The sequence below is a fragment of the Leptosomus discolor genome, chromosome 17, assembly GCF_034619465.1.
Source record: "Leptosomus discolor isolate bLepDis1 chromosome 17, bLepDis1.hap2, whole genome shotgun sequence".
Taxonomy (NCBI): Eukaryota; Metazoa; Chordata; class Aves; order Leptosomiformes; family Leptosomidae; genus Leptosomus; species Leptosomus discolor.
In genome coordinates, this window is record NC_141407.1 from 14545451 (window position 1) to 14561490 (window position 16040).

Sequence of the window (16040 nt, forward strand, 5' to 3'; positions counted from 1 at the left end):
AAACAATAGCAATTAAAAACTTCATTTTTGAAAGTAAAATATTTACATATGAACAAGTAACTGTGCAAAATTTACATGAAAAAAAATGGAAAGACAGGATTTCCTAAAAGACAAAATAAAAGGGGTGTAACAGTTGTCAGGTGTTGATAAAAATACTGATCAGCATTCAGTTTACACGCAAGAGAGTTAAATTCTACCATGAGAGTTCACACAAAGAAAGCCAAAGTATTTACAGTCATAAAAGTACTATCAATAGACAATTTAATACAATAACCTCTGAAAATATAAAGAACCAATTAGTATATTTGTAATAAAAAAATAGGTACAAAGAAGGGACTTTGCTCTGGACATCTTTAAAGTCGGCCCACAGCTTGCATACAGTCTTTTAGCAAAATAATTATAGTTTACATAGCCATTTTTATGTTATGTGCCAAAAATTATGTACAATTACTGACAAAATACACCAACCATTTTTCAACACTTTATTCACACTGAGAAACAGTCTTTTGATGATTCCTCTCAACTTCGATTTTATTTAATCTAAGCTTTCACTTTAGCTAAAAAACACAGTGCAAGTAAAATATATTTATGCTGAAAAGGTTTCTCTTTTTTTCCTTTTTTTCCTTTTTTAACTTTACAGCTTTACAAACTATAGCAAATAAAATGCATTTTTACAGATGCTGCTAAAACATTCAGAAGTAACCCTCCTTTATGGGATTTCAGGGCCTCTAATAAGCAATAATGTGATTAAAATTGAGGTTATGTTTAAAATTAACTGTATATCCCTCTAGATTTCGAACATTTTGGGGAAAGATAAATATTCTTAAAAAAATCAGTTTGCTTTGCTAACTGACTGTTCAAAAAAAAGCTAAATGAAATGAGGTCATCTGCTGTAGACATATGCCTATATAATTGATTTAGTTGAGTAAAACTGAACTAAAATGCACAATTAATGTCGAAACTGCTACAGGGCTGACCAAGGGTAGCTAGTTATTTGCTAAACGATTCCATCAGTCTTTATATATGGCTTGTTTGGCAAGAAGGCCACTCAATCAAGAGATGAGTTAAAATTTAATTGTCCTTTTATAGTATCCACAGGCCTTGTAAGTATCTCACTGTTACAGAAATGTATTTCTTTTATACTGAAGAGTTTATTTATAAACAGGAATATAAAACTGTTCCATGTAAAGAGGTGGTTGTTTTTTAAACAATATCCCATTTGCTTGTTACAAAAAGGCGTAATTTGCAAATATATAAAAAATGTCCTCAGGCGTCTCTCCGTCAAAAATACCTTGATCTTTTCCACTTTACTTAAGGTATGCTTTATATAGCAATAGTGAATGGCTTGTCTCTCGCTCATTTTCTAAACAAAATATGAGGTCCCTGAGGTTCACCCGCGTTATCCTTTGTCGCTTAAACTGACTGGTGGTTCCAACTCCAGAGCTGCCTGGGACTGCTGCGCTCGAGCCAGATCCCTGGAAACGAGAAGAACAGATAAACCAGAAGACGTCAGTGCCCCCGGGTATTCCAAAGCTTTTCAGAGAAGACACGCGCAGGAGGAGTCGAGCCACGGCGCGCAGGAAGCCAGCGAACAGCACCCTGTGCGCCACCAGGTCAGAGACGTCTCTTTGATTCTTGTTTATAAACAACAGCTGAACAAGCAGAAGGTTTTGGTGACATTTAATATAGACAAAAAAACCCCCAAAGCACTGCTCTTATCTTTAGGATAGGCCATCCCAACAGCCAAAACAATAGAAGAGACAGTATTCTTCACAACCCCACGGGTAGCCCCAGAGCTCCCGCCAAGCTGGGAAGCGGTCCTATCCCCCCCTGGACCGTGAGGTCTTGAATAACATCCCAGATCCCTCCCGATCTTCATGGTAGGGTGCCATGAGCTCTGCTCTTGGTGACAACAGCTGTAACCAAGCTCAGGGTTATATTAAGAAGTAACTACCCTAGACACAGTCCGACATTCTCTAACGACCTCTGAATTCTCCATCATTCAGCAACACTTGTCCCTCTGGTACGTACTAGTCGTTTTCCACACAAACTGGCCAGATAAACAGGCAGTATATTATCGTGTTTGTCACTTCAAATAAAACAGGAGAAAAAAAAAGTCATTCAATATCTTTAGAGATGCCCACATCCTTCAGCTGTTTAGCCGTACGCCGCCTGGCAAGTGAGCTATAAAGCAAGTCTGCTGGAGCTCACTCCGAGGCGTTTGCACGTGCAGAAAACACAGTTCTGACAGGGGGGACACACACGATTAGTGCAACTCTTCTATGACTGTGAGGCTTTCCTTTATGCAAGCAAGGAAATCCTGGAGAGCGTTAAAGCCTCCGAATCGGCAGGGTCACTCCCCAGTAACAAGATGCCTCTTCCAGTAAAGGCTGGGACTTGGATCTCACCCTGTGCACATGCACCAGAAGCACGTTTTCGGTATTAAGAGGTGTGCAGACGGGCTTGAGGCTGGCGGAAGGGCAAGGCCAGCTAAGGAGCAGCACGGCTCGGAACAGCAGCGCCCAAAACCGCTCCGAAGCCGCCTCCCTGCTCCTCCCCGCCTGTGGCAGCAGTAAGGACCAGTCACCAGTAGATGGCACGCAGAGACCGAAAAGCCAGCTTTCGCCTCAAATTTGAAAAGTCGGGCATCTTTTCAGCAGTTGCCTGCTGCCGCTACCTTGCTCTTTGTGTATTTATGTAAATAACGAAGGTGTTCGGAGTGATTTGGAACAGGTTGTATTCCTGTGGCTTACCTCTGGATTCTTTTTTCCCCCCTCAAATTTCATATACTATTATTTTCTTTTCTTTATTAATGGAACTTCAATACGTAGTGACACAAGAAGGTCCAAATACACTCCGCTAGCAAATAAAGACTCAACCTGCCTGAGAACTAGCCTTAGAAAGACTAACCTTTGGAGAATTCTAAAAGACTGTTCCAATGAAATACACTCCAGACTTGAGAAAAGCCTAAATTTAGAGTAGTGAAAAAGGCATGGGAATAAGCTGCTGAAGCTGACACTAATACAGTCCTCTCTGTCTGTGGAAGCAGTATATTCATGATCAGTGCACTTTACTGACTAAGAAAGCAAACGTAAACTTGCACTGGAAATCACCGCTGCGCTCAGGGCAGGGGTTCTTGCTTCCCCACCGTGCTAACAGCGAGGTCAGAACTCTGTTTCTCAGGCTTACGTTACCTGTGGGTAATGGAATCACTGAAATCCTGCCATCAGAACGGTTTAAAGGCTGGATTTTCAAAGGGATATTTTAAGGCACTTGCACAACTTAGGTGCCTAATTGCCATAAACTTCAATGGAAATCAGAAGATGCAAGAGAGCACTGGATGCTAACTACACTTTGCCACACATGACTGCTAAGAAGACAACAGAAAGAATGGTTGGAAGCGTTTTTAATTTTTGTTTTTCAAATATTCTTTAGTAGAAACTCAAGCCTGATTTTATTATTATGTAGATTATTATACTTCACATGCAAAGGTAAAATTTCAGGAGTCTTTAAAGACACAGAACTATGCTGCTCCTCTAGGCACGGAGTAAGTTAAGAAGCTTTTTGGAACTTGCACTAAAATCACAGGGACATAAAACTCTAAAGCTGACAGGAACCTGTTTTGTTGAATTTTGAAACAAAACAGTACAATTACTACACAGAAGTGATTTTACATGTAATTAAGATTCAGCATTCCTAGACATCAAAAGCTCACATTTACAAATCTGTGTCTAAGTAATGACAAACCTTATTTTCCACACTTCTTGTAATATGCCTTAACTACAAACTGCATACAAATGGTGACAAGTGGAGCTCAATTTAAAAACGTCAAGTGACACAGCAGCAAAAGCACAGCTGTGAGGATCAGATCAAAAGCAGCTGGTTCTTAATTAAACAGACAAAAAGATTAGATTTCCAGGGAACCTGTAGTTAATTGGTTAACCAGTAAGTGATTAATCTAGGATAACTAAATTAGTCAGATTCAGATGAAATGCAAACAAGTGTTCACAGTAGATGTAAAATACATTCCATAACCTAAATGACATTAACAGACTATTAACGTTGCACTGTTGAGCATGCATAAGTAAGCAATGCCAACATTAACGCTGCATGAGACACTTCAGCGTACTCCTCAGAGACTACTTCATTTATATACACATCTATCTTGGTAAAAGTGCCACATTCTGCAATTTTTGTAATTTTGAATCACACTTATAAACCTTTAATACAGTAACTTGTTAACTTGTATAAAAATAAGCCTTATCATCAGTAACAGGCATCTTAGTAAATTACAAAATTCAATTACTTTAAAATATGCTTGAGACTTGATTTTTTTATTTTTTAATTTTTTTTACAAACAAAACCTTCATTTACTAGTGTTCAGATTGTTCTCTAACATGTTATATTGAGCACGTGCAAGTTGGTCCTAGCAATTCAGTTTAAAATAAGGTAAATTCTTTTGAAACAAGAGGCTTTTCTACAGTATAACTGCTTTAGCACTACAAGTGTGGAATGCTCAGGGAATAATAAACAGAGGTATTAAATTATTACTATCCTGTCACTTGCTATCAGACACAAAACTGCATGGAAAAATACTCAAGCTATGAAGAGAGCTTTTGGCCCTGTAAATGACAAGTTTCAAGACGACTTTGTTCTTTTTTAAAAAACAGAAATCCTACACTGAGTATCTTGCACACAGAAAGCAATTTTATACCCTTTCATGTTTATTAACTTGTTTAGAAATACAACAGACAGTCTACTGACCCATCTGAATTTACACTGACATTAAGCCAACAGGATACTGAGCATACTGATACTTAGTCTGCAGAGAAATTTCTAAAAGGCCAGAATAAACAGTAGAATATACAAAGGATATGCAAGAACATCATAATCGGATGGAACTGGTCAAACTGATTTGCTGTAGAGATACTCAAACTAAGGCAAATCAACAGCTGAAGAAAAAAATTCACCACGTTCCTACAACCTGCAGCTCCTGCTGTCAAATTCAGCAGTGATTCCATTCTACCACTGCACCCACCTCAGCGGCATTACTCTGCACTCTGGTTTACTTAAGACTGGCTACAACCACACCAATCTCTTCCCAAAACTACAGCCTCCAAAGAAGCAGACTTGAGAGAACAGAGATGGCTTTTCTAACATTCCTCCAGTTCCGCGAATCAGAGAATGACCACTCAAATTTTATTCCCTATGCCACTAGGGAATAAAATGCCACAGATGCTAAAGATTGATCCTGATCTTAGAGCAAGCAAACCTGACCACAAAACACACTTCTGCCACTCAGAAAGCTTCCACAAACTAGGGGAAAAGCTCTGAACAGAAAGGTTTCTACAGAGGCTGACGCAGCAAAACCACACATCACAATTACACCGTACCTCTGTCCCTGATCCAGATCCCGGTGAATCTAGTTTCCTTTTCTTTCTGGGACCGATCGCAGCTAATGCAGTCAAGTTGGCATCCCTCTGTCTCATCTGTGCTAGTTCTTGTTGCTGCATCTGCATTTGCCAGAACAAGTCCAGTTAATCATTGTCCTTGCAATTTCCAAAGGAAAAGTTCACGTTAAGGTGAACACTTACCTCCTTGGCCTTCTGTTTCAACCTAAGCTGTTCTGGATCTTCTTGTCGAGATCGAGACTATGTTGATAAAGGATAAACACGGAATGGTGGGAGAAAAAGAAAGAAAAATTACTTTGGTTACAAAAGCAGTTAAAGATTGTAAGTTTTACATAACATGTGAAAGTTTTTCTTAAGCTTCAGCAGGAAGTGGAGAATACCTACCACTCCTGGAGAGGGCAACAGGGGAAAAAAAATCACTTTTAGAAATTAAAAGCAGTTTTCCATTTCTTAGTTTCAGGTATCTACTTTTGATCCCCTTTTTCCAACTTTGTTAAAAGTACCAAAGGAATAGCTAAGCACTTAGGCCTCAAACAGAACCATTAGAAGACATAAATTACACAGACCCAGACCTGTGAGTTGAAATACAGATACTTTGCATATGAAAACAGGAATCAGACCTGTACTTCTTCCATTTACATTAGCAATTGCCCATTTCACTGCGGCACCTACAATTACTTGTACATATCACGCTTTTAGAATCACAGAATTCTTTAGGTTGGAAAAGACCTTTAAGATCGAGTCCCACCCTCAACCCAGCACGGCCAAATCCACCACTAAACCATGTCCCCAAGCACCACACCTACACGTCTTTTAAATACCTCCAGGGATGGTGACCCCACCACTGCCCTGGGCAGCCTGTTCCAATGCTTGACAGCCCTTTCAGTGGAGAAATTTCTCCTAACGTCCAATCTAAACCTCCCCTGGCGCAACTTGAGGCTGTTTCTTCTTGTCCTATCGCTTGTTACTTGGGAGAAGAGACCGACCCCCACCTCACTACGCCCTCCTCTCAGGTATTTGAGGAGAGCGAGAAGGTCTCCCCTCAGCCTCCTCTGCTCCAGGCTAAACAACCCCAGTTCCCTCAGTCACTCCTCACAGGACTTGTGCTCTACACCCCTCACCAGCTTCACTGCCCTGCTCTGGACACGCTCCTGCAGCACCTCAACGTCCTTCTTGTAGTGAGGGGCCCCAAACTGAACACAGCATTCAAAGTGCAGCCTCACCAGAACAGAGGTAACAGAACACATAATTTCAACAAACTCCTTGTCCAATACTATTAACACATATTCTCCAATTAATTTTTTTTTGCTACATACATCAGTTCTCTTAGCTTCTTGTTTTTTCCAAGAAGTCAAACAAACAGAAAACAGGAAGAACTTCAAGACAGTCTTTCATCCATACTCTCACATAAGGCAAGACTAAATATATTCAAACAAGTCCTGACTGTTGTTAATCCCACACATTTTTTCAAACCAACAAAACATATTGTTTTACTTCAATGCTCATGTACCCTTAATACACTAAACTTTTCCTCATGATTAACCTACGTCTTCCCTGCTGCACTTTAGGCAGAGCAAACACAGGGAATTATATGAATATGCAAAACACAGTCATGAAGACTTATGTCTCACCCCAGTCTTTTCTCTTCTGAAGTAAATGGATTTTTAAATTGCTTTCCTTCTGAAGTCTATTTGAGGCAGAGACCAAAAACCGGACAGAGCATTCCAGAGGAACCAACTGAAATGCAGGTGTTAGTGCACAACTTATGGGCGAACATTGCACTAAAAAAAATTGGATTTTGACATTATCAGCTCATACCGGATCACAAACCCAACCAAAACCTCAGGTATTTTTGTGAATTATTTCTAGAGCACTCCTGTCTAGTTAGTCATATTTATCCTATATTAGGGTCACCAAGTAAGACCACGAAGTCCAACAGTTACATTTGTGCTTACGTCAACTGTTCCTATTTATATTGTCATTTTCCCAACTTGGCAGAAGTCTTTCTGAATTCTATTTCTAGTCTCCAAGATACCTGTAACCTCTCTATTCCACTCAAGAGTACCACCCAGCTACAAAATCCATCTTTTTCACAATGCTAAGTACAAAACCTAAGTTTTAAGACCTACTTTAATTTGGGAACATGCAATGAAACCGGCAAAGAAGCTCTCGCATGCTTTACCACAAAAAAGGACAACAGAGCTCTAGCTAAAGACCCTACTCCTCAAGCTCCATCTTTGAAGATTAGTCTTCCCCTTCACTGCAAGTGCTTTAAGAACGAAAAGAAACTCTGCAGTTTTGACGTCAAAAATGACACTTTGCAAACGTGTGTGAAATCCAAGCACTTGCCTTTGCTGCACGCATTAAAATTTCCCTTTCTTGTTCATCTTTACGCTGCTTTTCTATTTGATCAAGTTGTTCAAAGAACTTGAGCTGCGCCCGAACGTCACTTGTTTGTTCATATCTTTCATCATCCTGAAAACACGGCAAATATGTTTCTCATTACATTTCTTAAAAACAAAGCTGTTAGCTTGTACTGTAGAAGAACATATACATTTACAGCTCAAATGTTCACTTTGTCCTTTTCAAACAAATAGCAAGCGTATATTTACACCAGTCAAACCAGCTAGAATTCTTAAAAGCATTTTGTTCTATTCCATGAATCATCAGATTTTGACTTCTAAACTAATATCATCACAGCTTTAACCTCACGAACATATTTCACAGAGCTGTGTGGTTTTTTTAAATGCTGTTTAGGCATTTGCATCTATTAAGAACACACATCTGTCAGATAGCATTCTCTTGAGAATTCAAAGCAGTGCTTTTACCTGCCTATCTGATTGTACAATCACTCAGACTCTAAATATCTGACATAATAAATAAAGGGGAGGACTCTTTCTCTGCGCTTGTTTTAAAAACATTTTGTATATGCGAGCTGAAGAGTTCTAGTCATCTATGTGTATTACTATCTTAATGTAAGATGAATCAGTCAAAGAGAATAAACAACCTGACTTCACAGAATGAAGAACACCTGAACTCGGGCATGACAGTCAACATGGTAGCCTGCCGAATTTGTGCAATTTTGCCATTGTATTTGTGCAATGAAATACAGTTACCTTGAAAGAAATATTCCTTTGTTGAGCAATCTCTGATAATTTTTCCACTAGGTTTTGTAGTCTTTGTTGTGTAGCATGTGATACGTAGCTAACTACATCAGGATGGATTTCTGTTATTCCGTGTTTTTTACCTACAATCAGGACAGAAGTCAGCTGTAAAAACTGATTTTACAATACAGCTAAGCACGTGGATAAACTCAGTCATGAAAATTTAAACGCTGTTCGCACAGTAAGGCTTTCGGGTATTTCTCAGACAAGCACTAAACAAGAAATGGCATACATACGAAAATTTACATCAGCTTAACAAAATTTACAGACTATTAATAAACGCTGTATAGTACAGTGTAACACATAACTGAAGAATGCTTTTTGTTCCATCATCAATTCTGAACTAGTAACTGTGTATGATAAAAGTGCTTCTGGATTTATTTTTTAAAAAAGAAATGCCATTATTTTTGTTATGCCTTATCAGCTTATACAATCAGAATTTGAACCAGGTCCAGTAACTTTGGTGTTAAATCCCCACCACTTTATAAGGCAACTCTACAGGCTTGCTGTCCCTCATCGCTATTCTGCTTTCGTAAGCTGAACGATGGCCCACAAGCACCAGAATACACAAAAGGTAACGACTCTAGCCACTTTAAACTATTCAAACCAATTTATACGGAGAACGCCTTCAACTAAACCCAAGACTAGTGAAACTTGTTTATTAAAGTTCAAGAAAAATCCACATACCTATTTCTAATATCCTTCTTTGTAAAGGTGCCGGGAAAAGGAAGGTTTCGTCTTTACAGGACCTTGTTAATGTGCCCACTAGCTCAGAGTTTGTTGCCAATATCCGAGCGCTTTCTTCTGACAGGTTGACTCCAGCCATTGATGCCACATCATTAATGTCATCATCATCCCTTAAGAAAGGGAAACTCGTTATAAGCATAATGTTTAGTGCTCATCTGCACACACACTGCTACAATACCGCAGCTGCATATAGCGAATTCCACAGTAAACATGAATACTTTATTTCATTTTTGCATTTTATTGGCTTTTATTATATGGTAAAATAAAATTATTTGATTCCAAAGAGCACTAAAAGTATTTTCGCAGTTTTGTACATCCCGTGTTCTCAAGATCCTTTCTTAGCCAGTGTTTTAACACCTTGAGAAACAGGAGACCAGACACGTCGCTACCACAAAACAATGATAAACAGCACTCACTGTAAGACAGGCTGTACACCCGAATAACCTGAGCAGAGTTGGAAGGAGTGAAGGAACGAATTCTATTTGCTTGTCCAGGGAGGAATTGTTTGTGAGGTTTGATATTTATCCCTAATGCCAGCTAAATGCTAAAACCAGTCTGGCACAAGTCTGTCCACAGCTCTTTGTTAAAGTCTTCAATAAAGCAGCAAACCTGCCCACGGAAAATCCCCCTCTAGTTCTGGGGAGGTTACCCAGCCTGGTTCAGCACCCCTGCAGTACCCAGAGAGGTTCCCACCGAGTTCAGCAGGCTGCCCAGAGAGCACAAGCACAAATAATCACACGGTTCCTCACCTAAAAGAGCCTCCCCCAGGTTCTTTCAGTTTATTCTTCTGAGCAGCAGCTACTTGCGTCGAAACAGTGGCAATAGCTTTGTTTCCAGGTAATACTGCTGGTTTTACCACAGGTACTGCAAGAAGACAGCCAAGATTTGTACTCCATCAAATTTATATCAGAGGTCAGATTTACAAGCCAGTCATGGGGAATAATGGCAACAGGTCTGGTGCAAAGACTCCACCTCAACAGCTTCTGTCAGCATTCCACCCATCTAAAACAGGACGCTCCCACACAATTCCAGTACCCACACAATTTCCCTGACTATAAACGCTGCCCTGACATACGTGTATCCCCAGCCACTATGGCACCACGCCTGAAGATTTTAGCAGGCACTTCAGAACTGACATTCATAAGCCAGACTTCAGATAATGCCACCGAACGCAGCATATACCAAGTGTCTTGACCCCTTACCTGTCTGAAGCTGATTCAGTTGAATTTGAGGAGTAGTGAGCATAATACGACTATGTGGTTGCCGCAACGCTACCATCGGTGTCTGTGTCAACGTCACCTGCGGAGGCCTTATCAATGCCCCTGCTTTTTGAGACTGCTGGATAACCTGCATGTAACAAGAAAAAAAGCAATCTGAGAAGACTAAGAATCACGTGGGAAGAACAAACCCTAACAATCGACTAGTAAGCTGTGGTCTTAACACATCTGTCCACTGATCTAGAATCAGCACAGTTTAAGGTATTTAGAAGTTTCTTTAGATAAATTATACCTCATCACAGGAAAACTAATATTCCACTTTCTCTGATACAAAAAAAAGGAATCGGCAACCTATTTCTATTTTAAAAAAACAAACCCAAAACATCTATAGTCACAAAGGTCCAGTTACAAACTTCTACATGTCATTTCTACATTAGAGATACAGACGCAAACTGGAACTGTCTGAACAAATTCTAGAATCAAAAATAATAGAGACATGATAAAGATAACCCAGCTGGTTTACATATACTGTTTTCATCCAGAACCAGCATAAGCTACAGGCATGTAGCTTGTACTGTTGGATTGTTGGGTTAGACCGAGCCTCAGGCAGCTACAGCCACACTGCTTCTGCACACGAACTCACAGAAGTTGGGTGACACCACAATGCTGCACTCAGAGCCATTTACGCAAACTCGTCTTCTGGCCTCAGCTAGTTTTCAGAAACTTACTTTCAAACTACTGTAAAGAAATCTACCAACTCTGCCTATTTTGCAAGCTCCATTTCTACAACTCTGCAAGTCTTCCGTTTGCTACTGTTTTATATACTTATTTAAGCTAAAGACCAAACCGTTTTCTTGTAAATCCAGCACTAATTAGTCAATGTTCAGTTTTTATTCCTCCACTAGGCTCCTAACCACTTTCTATAATGCCGAGGTTATAAAGGCAGTAAGACCAATGTGATGGCTAATTTTCCTCTCAAGGTAAGTGAAAAATATTCGTGGACTGACAAAAAGACATCTCTGCTTTTCGTTTTGTATGAAAATGTCTGGACAGCGCAGCTCAGAAGAAAGCTGGATGTCCCACAGGGAATGTTGAAGTAACAAAAAAAACGCTAGTAATTTAATAATGTGCATTAATTAATACACATCCTAGAAAAAGCTTACACTCAAGATGCTGTGAGAAGAAGAAAAAAGGTGCTGCACATTATACTGTTCTTAGTCGGTTTATGTTCAGGCCCAAGAAAGTTATTCTTTCTCCTCTTTTGGGATAATCTGTTGTTAGATTTATGAAATGGGAAATGAAATATCCTTCAGAACACTGCTCTCTCTCATGGAAATGCAGGGATTGAGACAATCTGCCAATATTTCATGCTAAAATAGGAAATAATATAGTACTTTAATCAAGAAAGGATTTTAAATTATACTTTTTTCCCCCTCACTAGCTAGTTTCTCTGAAGAGGTCAAAGATCTCCGATTGAGCTAAACCACCAATGTAAGAAGAAAAGCCACTGTATTATCAAAGAAACCCTGTGCAATAACAACAGGTGATGCACTTCAGCTTACATACCAGTGGTGCAGACTGCCCCTGTTTGCTAACACCAACTTGTGTAGGCTGCGTTAGGCTGATTACAGGTTGCTGGAGAGTACTCGTCACGGTCGCAGTCGCCTTCCCCGCTGTGCGCTGAACCGAGGAGCTCAGAAGCACGGCCGCGGAGGGAATCGTTGCTATCGTCGCTTGCGTTGTCGGCTGCTGCTGCTGACTTTGTTGAATGAAAGCTGCAGAGTCCGGTGTTAACTGTCTCAAGGCAGGTAAACTCCTCTGAAACGAGGAAAGGAAAGAATTTCCTTGAGTATTTTAATCCTAGACCACACAAGGAAGCATTAATTGTAAAAAGCAACGCATTTCACTTCAGTCCATTGCACCGGTCTGCGTGCACCTGAGAAAACACGGTACCGGAGCACACAGAAATACACATTTAGTGCTAGACAGAGTGACAGTACCTTTAGCTGTGGAAGCTTGGATATCATGGGCATCTAGGTCATGCCAGCCTACCTGGAACTCCTGGTATGTATTTAACAATCCAAGCCCATGCTGCCTTCCTCGATTGTGTTCCTACATATACACCAAGCTATAACATGTGATGGCTTAAAAGACATACTGCAACACCAGTGAAAATTTCCGAATAGCTCAGAGACCACAGCATTTTACCCAATTCTTACATGAGTTATTTCCTTATGGTAACAATTTTTGTCCTCATGAACAGCTCGAGGTTGAACAAGCATTTAAGAACCCAGAAACATCACCACTCACGTACAACTATATCCCTTTATCATACGTTAGTCAAGCAGAGTTATACTCTTACCACACAGTGCTGTTGTACTTTCTCTGATTTTCAGACAGTAAATGCGTCAGAATAAACATTATTTTGAGATGTGTCCAATTACTATAAAATTTACGACAAATGGGATTTATTATTGAGAGGTGACAAGTTTCCTGCTTATCCATACAAACAGGTATACAGCACAAGCAAAAGAGTATGAGTTTGTCCAGAAAGTACTGTTTTCTGTATCATTCAATCCCTTGTTTTCTTTCCAAGACTAAAAAGAGGATAACAAATCAATTCATAGATTCAGTGCTGTGGAAAGAAACTGCTTACAAGTCGCAGAAAGAAGACTTTTCAGACTTCTCAAAAGAGCTACGATGTGACACTATGGTAGAAATTACATTATTGACTGTGCCAATGAATCATACTAACAAACTCTTGAAACCAAGAGGCAGAAATACTGTTTAAGGGAGCAAAAAGTCTAACTAGACACCATTTAAAACTTCCATTTTCACCATTTTGGAATGCCATCTATACTGGTAAAAGATGTGCTTGTGCTCATTGCTACTGATACATTAGCACAGAAACATATAAGGACTGGTGAACACAAGTTACCTTCAGGAAAGGCACAAGGTAAGGTTGAGGTGAAGAATTAAGCTCTCTGTACAGCCTACTGGTAAAGTCTTCTGCTTCAATTTTTCCATCCTTCAAAACAGAAAATCCAAACGAATGAACTTGTATAAATTAACTTTTACAAATACTCAACACCAAAAAAGATTAAATAATTTATTGAAAATAAGTGGGTTTATCATCCCTCACTATTTGTAGTTACCAACAGTTTTAAGGTAGCAACTAACTTTACTACAAATTTCAACCGGTAAGACCCACAGTCCCATCTTTCCTTTTCTTCTTCCTGCCTTTCAGTCAATTTTAAGAAGCATCTTCAGTTGTTCTCACCATTACAGGAACATCCTATCTAGAGATCAAAAAGCCAGGTGGAACCTACAGGAATACTCCCCGTGACCTGCTATCAGGCACCTGTCAGTTGCTCAGAACAGCCAGGCAGCCCCATCTCTTTTCCAAAGGCACTATAGTTCCTCCACTTCAAACAACTAAAGTTGTGCCCACCATACGGTCAAAAGGCAGAAGTCTCTGACAAAACTAAACGTATATTCCTCATGGGAAGATATACTTGGAATTTTGGTCTTGTGACAACCTCTGGTTATCACGTGATAACATCTGGAATACACAGCTCTACCTTAAAGGTTGCTAACAACTAGGCTAAGCAATACTAGTACTCATTCTATAAATACAAAGTATGTCAAGCTTTTACATTAGCTTCAAATCATATTACTTTTTTTTGGTAAAAACTTGTGATTTTCTACAGTCAGCTATTGCACTAGCTGTAGCGTCTTCCTTCAAGTACATAATTCGTCTTTTTCCTCACTGCTTTATCAATAAAGAATGCAGAATTTAAAGAGTCACTGGTTACATTACTTGCACTCCAGTTTAACTCACCTTCTCATGCATGAACGACTATGAGCAGAAATGTCTCGTTTACAAGTTAAAGGAAAATTTATATGTATATTTTAATTCAGAAGCAAGGTTTCAGTCTGATTTATCTCAGATTTTATAACCTCCCTCCTCTCAAAAAAAAAATCCCTCCGTTTTGAGTCTAAATTTGCCCACCTACTGTTTCTTACAACTTTTAATGAACTTTTCTTACCAGCAGGTTCTGTACCAATTCCTTCACATTAGCCGCAGTCTCTGAAGACTGTTTTCCAGATGATGCCAGTTTTATTAATGTCGACAGAAAGTTTTTGCATTTCTTCACATTTTCCATAGTTTCCTGTTATGGGAGGAAGAGGCATAGAAGGGAAACAGTCAGAGAAGGGAAGATAAACTTTTTAATACATGATCTCATCTACTCTGAGAAACAAAGTCCTTCTCTAGTTCATCACCGCAGAATATAATTTATAGATTCGTGTCCCTCGACGCTTAAAACATCATCAGACTGAAATTATTATTTTGCTTCATATATACATAGGTATTGTACATTTTTGTTATCAAAATTTAATAAATTATTATTCTTAATGAAGTTAGGAGATGCCAAGTATTTTAAGAACAGCACATTGTGTGTGGGAAAATTATGTGTTCTAGCAGGACAATAAATAGCAAAGCTCCTCCTTCCCAGTGCACAGCATTGTGCACTGATTCTCCCTGCTTTGCAGTCCTGGAACATGCATCTTGAATGAGTCAGTGCCAGCTTCTTATCCCTTCTCATACTGATTCTACCCTGCAGGGCTGAACAATTCACTTTTTCTGTAAGACACGGCTAATATGTTTTTTAAAAAAGGAGTGCTTTAAAACTGTTACAGAAATCAAAATTAATACTTTGGCAGCCATTAAAATTCAAGTGGCCTGTGTTCACACTTTATAAATTATATAGTTCTAGTAAAAGTTTACCTTTTCAAGACCCAGAGTTCCCAGAACTCCTGCATCTTTACTACTCTCCACTCTGATCTGTGTTGATGTGTATGTCAGTATGTATGTATGAATGAACAAAAAAAGGCACTCGGTATCTTACTGTGGCAACAGTGGAGGTTGCCGCTGTTCCTTGCACTGTTCTCTGAGGAGTTCCAGTTTGTACAGCTGCTGCTGTCCCCAACGTAGTTGTCTGTGCAGTACCACCCAGAACAATCTGAGGCTGCAGAGAATACAAACATAAGATTATTTTACTTGGAACATACCCAAAAACTGTTTTCCTGAACCGTCCAACAGAAACTGAGCCACAGGACAGTAGAACATCTTTCACAGCGACTATAAAAAGAAGTCACTAATCCGCCATCCGTTGCAGTGGAAAGAAAGAGCCACCAGATGGCACAAAACATACACAATCAGAACCGAAGTCCTGAAAATTGATTAAGAATTGCACGATTTTCAGTTACTGAAGAGAATGGCAAAATAATACCATAGACATACCCTCACACCCTGTGGTTTCAAAACACAAATAAAACCAGTGCTAAATTTCTGTGATTGCAATAGCTTTTTCTGCCCGTTCCCTTAAATGCCACTGCCAATGGGAGGAATTTCTAAAGAGGCACAACAGACACAAAAACTCAGGTCCTATCTAAGACTTTTTGGTGAACGATGGGACAAAGCATTTTTCTGGTTTCGT

General features: G+C 39.5%; 1 protein-coding gene across 2 annotated transcripts in view; it reads right to left on the reverse strand.

Moving 5' to 3' along the window:
• Window positions 1-1131: 1131 nt before the first annotated feature.
• Window positions 1132-16040, reverse strand: part of TAF4 (TATA-box binding protein associated factor 4) — a 38528-nt gene continuing 23619 nt past the window's right edge. For both annotated transcript variants that reach the window (XM_086474899.1, XM_009948117.2), the window contains exons 5-16: window positions 15450-15569; window positions 14589-14711; window positions 13478-13567; window positions 12106-12357; window positions 10525-10669; window positions 10072-10186; window positions 9263-9432; window positions 8528-8658; window positions 7761-7886; window positions 5595-5651; window positions 5394-5513; window positions 1132-1475 (exon numbers count right to left, since the gene is read on the reverse strand). In XM_086474899.1, the coding sequence (XP_086331025.1) occupies window positions 1308-1475; window positions 5394-5513; window positions 5595-5651; window positions 7761-7886; window positions 8528-8658; window positions 9263-9432; window positions 10072-10186; window positions 10525-10669; window positions 12106-12357; window positions 13478-13567; window positions 14589-14711; window positions 15450-15569 (1617 nt within the window). In that variant the 3' untranslated portion in view covers window positions 1132-1307. The remainder of the gene's footprint in view (window positions 1476-5393; window positions 5514-5594; window positions 5652-7760; window positions 7887-8527; window positions 8659-9262; window positions 9433-10071; window positions 10187-10524; window positions 10670-12105; window positions 12358-13477; window positions 13568-14588; window positions 14712-15449; window positions 15570-16040) is intronic.